Below are 6950 nucleotides of genomic sequence, written 5' to 3'. Positions count from 1 at the left end.
TCCTCCCGGGGCTGCCCCCTCTCCTCCCGGGGCTGACGCTCTGTGCCTCCCCGCTCCGCAGGGCATGGAGGGCATCAAGGTGTTTTTGCACGAACGCGAGCTGTGGCTGAAGTTCCACGAAGTGGGCACGGAGATGATCATAACGAAGGCCGGGAGGTAAGAGCGGGGGGCTCCGCGGTGCCCTTCGTGTTTGCGGCGACGGCGGGGACACACCCGCCTGGATGGGGGCACTGGGCACCTCCCTGGCACGAGCACGGTCACATCTCGCCTGTCCGAGCCCCTCCGTACGTGTGCCACTGCCCGGCCGTGGAGAGCCCGGAGAGACGCGGCAGAAACTGTTTCTTCTGGCTTCTTTCTTAACCAGAGCAGTTGGATCATTAATTCCGACTTCAGGCCTTTGGAAAGTTTCCAGGCAAACGCGAGTTGCAACCACTTGGCCAAAAAGCCAACTTTGTTTAGAGCAACTCGCTGGGCCATTATTGTTATTATTATTATTATTTAAAGAGCCCCTCGGCCCTTCTGCTTTTTTTTTTTTTTCCCCCGAAGTTTTATGCCATTTTACAGAGTTTTAAAATTATTTTCTCTCCCTCTGGGGCGAATATTCCCAGCACAGCCACTTCACCCCTTTTAAAAGTCTATGCGGTCTTAAGCCACTGTTTATAGAGAGATAACAAAGCTGTTTAGATGCGGAGATAGATGCGTCCGCAAATAAATATCATGTGGGGGCATTTCTATGCGGGTGTTTATCTGCGTGGGTGTGCGGAAAAATACACAGCCTCGCAAATCCAACTTTATTGGAGTTCTAATCGATTCCATGACCGGCTCAGTAAACCTGATCCGCAGATATTTATATGTGGACGTGGGTATTTTTGAGGGGATTTAACAGTATCCTTGATATTAATGTGGTGGAGGGTTGTTAAATTGAAGAGCGGCCAGAGAAACGCAGTAAAAAAGTCTCTCCAGTCCTATCGACAAATCGGGGGCAGCCCGAGGGAGGATTTTTCGTTGGGATTTTCAATTAGAATCCTTAGAGGAAAGGGGGGGAACCCTCCACGTGTAGGAATAGTTTTAGGTTGTAGGGACACGATCAACAACACAGCGTCAAACTTTCATTTTGCTCTGTCATCTGGTATTTGTTGTGGTCTTCGAAAATTTGCCTGAGGAGGGAGGGGAAAAATAAATATCGAGCTGGTTGGATAAAGTTTTAGCGAATAGATCTCGCCTTCCCCTTGAACCTCGCTGCTGCAAAAATGGGTTTGAAAGGGCTTTGTGGCCAAGGGGACGTGGGATGGTGTGGGGGGGATGAAGTTGGGATCTCTCGAAAAAAAACCCGGTCCACAGGGCCAAAAAAAAAAAAAAATTTCCAACTCTCGAAGGGAGACAGAAACCACCTTGCAGGAATTTCAAACAAACATTGCCGCGGACAGAGATCTCATCTGGAGAGCAATAAAGCAGACATTTACAGGGCAAGGGCTCGAGGGGAGATGCGGGATAGGTTTCCTTATTTATCTCATTCCCCGTGTTTATTGCTGGAGAAGTCCCTGCTCCTGCCGCTCAGGTGTTCTCGGTGGAGTTCCAAGTGAATCTCCAGGTGGGATTTGGTGTCCTCTCCCTTAAAGCCTAAAGTCCAGCGCCCGCTTCCTTCGTTGGGCGCTTTTCGCCTCCCTTCAGCTTTTTACAGCCGCGCTAAAGCCCGGCCCAGGTGCCCCACGGCAGCGATAAGACCCCGAAGCCTCGGAGAAGAGCGCGGTATTTTTAGAGGTGTGGGGCCCTTTTTTTTCTCGGATTTTTTTTTTGTTGTTTATGCGTGTTTTAAGTCCAGGGCTACATTTTCATCTGCTTTATTTTTAAATATTTGGAAAGCTCGAACTAAAATAACAGCGGCGGTTTAAGTGCCTGCCTTGCAGTAATGGAAAATATTTCGAAAAGCCCCTGCCCTGTGTGTATCCGAGGGTTTCCAAGGATTGGTCAGGTGTCTTTGCTGCGTCTCGGGGTGGTCACACGGCTGCTCACGGATTTTCTCTTACACCTGAGTGCGTGGAGGGTTTTTTCCTCTGTATCTGTCCCTAGAACATCAAGGTGTTCATATAAACGCATTTTGAAGTGTTTATATTTCTGTATATGCGATATATGAGAACGTATTTTTATAAATATACACAGTTGTAGGAAGATATATAAATACAATTTTTAATAGAAGTATCTATATTATAACTTTTATTTTAAAACTTTTTTTGGCAAATTTCCTCTCCTGTTCCAGCGGTTTATGGACGGAGGGAAGTAACTGGCTTCCAAAAGTTCTCACGCTTGGATTTGTTCAAAGAACGGAGATGCAAAACTTTGGTGAAACAGATGATTAGTAAAAATGCGAATAGACGAGGAGGTGAATAAACAAACCCGCCAGCCTCGAAATTCGCATTTTGCTTTGAGAAATCACCCGGTTCGCCTCGGCTGGGACCCGGAGCGGGACCCAGCAGCACCCAACCATGTCCCGCATCCCGAGGGGAGGGTGCACCCGAGCCTTTCGGGAAGATCCATCTGGGAATGCGGCGTCGCCCTTTTGTTAAATGACCCCCCCCGGCGTCTCCTCCTCCCAAACGCACACGGAACCACCTCGGCAAACTCGATGTTCTCTGCTACTCCGCTTTTATTGATTTATTTATCCATTTATTTATTTATTTTTAACAGGCGAATGTTCCCCAGTTACAAAGTGAAGGTCACTGGACTCAATCCAAAAACCAAGTACATCCTGTTGATGGATATCGTACCAGCAGATGACCACAGATACAAATTCGCAGATAATAAATGGTAGGCACGCGTGGGGAGAGACAGAGAGAGAGGGGAGGGACGAGACCTCTGGGCTGTCCGGGTGGGAGGTTTCCCTCAATCAGCGGCTCGTCCTTCTTTTTCCATGCAAAATTCTGGGCTGCAGGAGCCTCACCTGAGCGCAGCACAGTCCCTGGGAGAGAAATGCATCCAAAAAAAAAAAAGAAAAAACCGGAGAAATTGTGTCGCAATTAGTGAAGGATAACGAATCCTGTTTGACGATGAGATTATTTGCTATTGTGTAGCTGATGGCTTCATGGTATTAAGGAAGGGAATATCTCCGGGCAGGAAGAATCTTTAAGGATTTGTTCTTTGCCCCTGGCTCGAGTGCCGTGACTTAGAGAAAGGAGGAAGGATGGGGTTAAACGGGCAAGCAGCGAGAGCCATCTCCGACGGGAAAGGTGCCAAAGAGCTCAGGAATTCCCCGAGCCAGCGGGGCTGGAAATGCCTGTTCCCCAGGCACGGGGCACCTGAGTGGGAGGGATCCCGCGGGAGGGGACGGATGAGGAGCTGGAGCCCACGGGAGGGGATGGGATGGACGGGGAGCAGGAGCCCACGGGAGGGGATGGGATGGGATGGACGGGGAGCAGGAGCCCACGGGACCGTCCCCCCGTGGCCGGAGCTCAGCCCCGTGTCCCCACGCAGGTCGGTGACGGGCAAGGCAGAGCCGGCCATGCCCGGCAGGCTGTACGTGCACCCCGATTCCCCGGCCACCGGTGCCCACTGGATGAGGCAGCTGGTTTCCTTCCAGAAGCTCAAACTCACCAATAACCACCTCGATCCCTTCGGACATGTGAGTACCAGGGCTGGGGCGGGGGCATCGGGCGTGCCCAGCACCCACGTGGGGTGTCCCCCACCCCCAGATCCAGGGTTGCTGGGGTGGTATTTCCTCCACTGAGAGAGCGGGATGGACCCCAATGAGGACCCCCCCAAAACCAGAAGCGTAAACCTTAAACCCGGGTTTATTTCGTGGGAATTGGTTACAGACCCCCGGGGCCTGGAGTTCGCGAGTGCGTGAAACTCTCCTGGCCTGAGTGTTTGGTACCCGATTTTAATCGCGTGGCGAGTCCCGGACTGTTAAAATCCGCCCCTGCCTCCGGGAATTTGCCTAACAGGTAAAATCAATCAGGCATAATTAGCGGAGGCAATAGGAGCTAAAACCACGCGGATGCCTCGATCAGGAAAAAGAGGAGAAAAAAAAAAAAAAGGAAAACTAACAATAATTAAAGACAATTAGAAAAATTGAAATCCCGCTAGAACTTCTTGAGCATAAAAAGGTCTTTGCGAGACTCGCGGGGCCGTGAAAATTTGTGTGAATTCTGCAGCCAGGAACAGCCCTCCTTCGAAGGTCTCCAAAGATGCGAGTTCCTCTGAGCATATACGTGCGTGTATGAATAATATACGTATACATATAATCTATAAAAATGTATATATACATATAATTGAACGAATATGTGGATCCAGATCCCGCCAGCCCTTTCCAAGGGCGGCTTTTTCTCCAGTCTCGTTTCAACACTTCAGTTTCATTTTTTTCCCAAGCTGGTTTTTTTTTTCCCCCTTTCGCTTTTTAATGATAAATTTTGTGCTATTAAATCCTCGCCCACGTGGTCGCCAAGAACTGAGAGGGGTTTAGGAGAGAGGAGCCAGCAGAGTCCCCAGCCCACCCCAATGCCGAGCATCCTTTCCCAAGTGCTCCTTTGCACCTCCAGTTGCGGGGGTTGATTTCCTTTTTCTTTTTATAATTCTAATTTTATTTGAATTCTACCCTGACCTGCTGGCAAAGGGGTTTGCGAGGGGCGCTTTCCAGGGATCAGGACCTTTCCTGCGGGAAGAGGGAGGGCAGCAGTGCAGCCAGGGGAACCCATCCCACCCCCGGGGTGCTTTTGGGGAGAAGGGGGGGATCCGGCCCGGGGGGACGGGGCCAGGCACCCCCGCTGGGAACAGGCGGCTCTGGGGAAAAAGTCCCTCTAAACAAACCGAAGACGCTGAGGGGACAATAAGGGACTTCAGAGGAGGAGCTGCGCCAGGAGCCTCTCAATTAGAGTCGCTGTAATGAAATTAAAAACCATTAGATCGTTCACCGTTGATGTCTACGACTTTCCTGGATGTCAAAGCAATTTGCTTAAACCCCCGGGACGGGGGAGGCGGCGGCGGGACGCGCTGCGTCTCGCTGTCGCCAGGGTCCGGCAGTCATTATCGGGCCCGAGGGCCCCCCGCCGCCGCCCCCCGTCCTCCCCCGAGATTAAGCCGGTACCGAGCAGGGCCCGCTTTTTATCTGGAGCACAGCGCGTCCTCCCCTCCCGGCTCCGCCACCTTCCTCTGCTTCCCATCCTCTGCGGGTGGCTGGCGGGGAGAAATGTCCCTGAATCCATAAATCTCCAAATCCCTCCAGCTCTCTTCCCTCGCTCTTTCTTCCCTCTTTACTCCCCTGGGATGGGATGGGATTGGATGGGGGGGGTGAGATGCCCTGCTCCTCCAGTACGTGTGGAGGGAGCAGCTGCGGCCCCGGGGGTTTGTGAGGGAAGAGCAGGGCTGGGCTGGGGGCAGCAGGTGAGGAACCACCTTTGACAGCAACTCCGGGCCCTGCTGGGCTCCTGGGTGGGGGGGTTTCTGGAGACACACGTCCCCCTGCCCCAGCACCTCAGTGTGTGCCCTTCGTCTGAAGAGGGAGAAGATTTTGGAGAAAGGGGTTGCGGGTTCCTGCTGGTCCCTGTCCTTCTCCCCGGGGAAGGGAGGGGCCGCGCCGTGCTGTGCCCCCTCCATTCCCACGGGATGTCCTCTCCTTCTCCCCGTGCTCAGATCATCCTGAACTCCATGCACAAATACCAGCCCCGGCTTCACATCGTGAAAGCGGACGAGAACAACGGCTTCGGCTCCAAGAACACCGCCTTCTGCACCCACGTCTTCCCGGAGACCGCCTTCATCGCCGTCACCTCCTACCAAAACCACAAGGTGAGGGGCTGGGCCGGCCCCCGCCCCGGCAAACCGCATCCCGCTCCTTCCCTCTTCCCGCTGCTCTTCCTGAGGGCCTCAGCTCCCCTTCCCGCCCTACTTCTTCTTTCAGCCCTTCTTTCTCTTCCCCCTTTTTCTTTCCACTCCTTCCTTCTTTTTCTTTCCTTCCTTCTCCTCTCCTTTCCCCATTCTTTTTCTTCTCCTTTCCCCTTCTCCTCTTCCTTTCCCCCTTCTTTTTCTTCTTCTTGTCACCTTCCTTTTCTTCTCCTTTTCCCCTTGTCCTTTCTTCTTCTCCTTTCCCCTCCCTTGTCCTTTTCCTTCCTCCCTTCTCCCTCTTCTCCCTTCCCCTTTCCTCTCCTCCCATCCCCATCCCTTTCCCTCTGTTATTCCTGGCCACACAAAGCATCCAAAGCCAGGGCTCGGGGCGAGCCGGGGAGGGGGAATGAGCTCACCAGGACGCTTTGCTCGCACGGAGACGACCAACCGAGGAAGCTGGCTTTATCTTCCCCCCCTCCCCGTGGGTCAAAGGCTCCTAATCTGGAGGAGGGAGCCGGGCGCTCCCCTCCGCGGCCGGGCGCTGATAACCCGGCTGCCCACGGGGGGCTGCGGGCTCGGCAGCCGAGAGGCCCGGGCAGGAAAGGGAGGCTCAGCTCCCGAGATCAGGCAAACAAAGCACGAAAACCACGGGATAGGTTTGTCTTCTGCTGGAACAGAAAAGGGTCGGGTGGAATGAGGGTTTTCTCGGCGTGCTGTTGCTGCCCCTCTGTGAGGAGCCCGCTGCTCCCTCTCCTTCTCTGCTTGGTTTTGGGCTTCCTCACCCAGCAGGGAAGGAGGAGGAGGAGGAAGGCAGAGGGCTGAGGGCAGGGTGGTTCTCCACAGATGGATTAGGGATGTCTTTCGCCAACTGTCCCTCGCCACTGCCCACTGGCCCTCTCTAGGCCACAGCACCATGAAAACTCAATTTTTTTCAGCAAATAAGCAAATTCCTCTCTTAATCACATGTAAACTTGTACTCACAGGCAGGTAGGATGGCTCTTTTGTAGCCGATATAATAATTGCTTTTCAAACAGAGAAAAGTCATTTAGCACCCCAAAGAAATCCTGGATGCTTTCCTGGAAATGCGGGTTCCTAAACCTGTGTGAAAAAATTGCATCTCCTCCCTCCATCAGCTGACC

At 53.0% G+C, this 6950-nt stretch overlaps 1 protein-coding gene across 1 annotated transcript in view; it reads left to right on the top strand.

Moving 5' to 3' along the window:
• TBX5 (T-box 5) overlaps window positions 1-6950 on the top strand; it is a 38437-nt gene that overhangs the window by 4320 nt on the left and 27167 nt on the right. The window contains exons 3-6 of the mRNA XM_017746560.1: window positions 62-156; window positions 2686-2805; window positions 3469-3616; window positions 5623-5775. Of these exons, the coding sequence (XP_017602049.1) occupies window positions 62-156; window positions 2686-2805; window positions 3469-3616; window positions 5623-5775 (516 nt within the window). The remainder of the gene's footprint in view (window positions 1-61; window positions 157-2685; window positions 2806-3468; window positions 3617-5622; window positions 5776-6950) is intronic.

The sequence above is a fragment of the Corvus brachyrhynchos genome, unplaced genomic scaffold, assembly GCF_000691975.1.
Source record: "Corvus brachyrhynchos isolate BGI_N302 unplaced genomic scaffold, ASM69197v1 scaffold19, whole genome shotgun sequence".
NCBI classification, from domain to species: domain Eukaryota; kingdom Metazoa; phylum Chordata; class Aves; order Passeriformes; family Corvidae; genus Corvus; species Corvus brachyrhynchos.
Note: the sequence above shows the minus strand (reverse complement) of the source record. Positions and strands in the feature narration are given on the sequence as shown.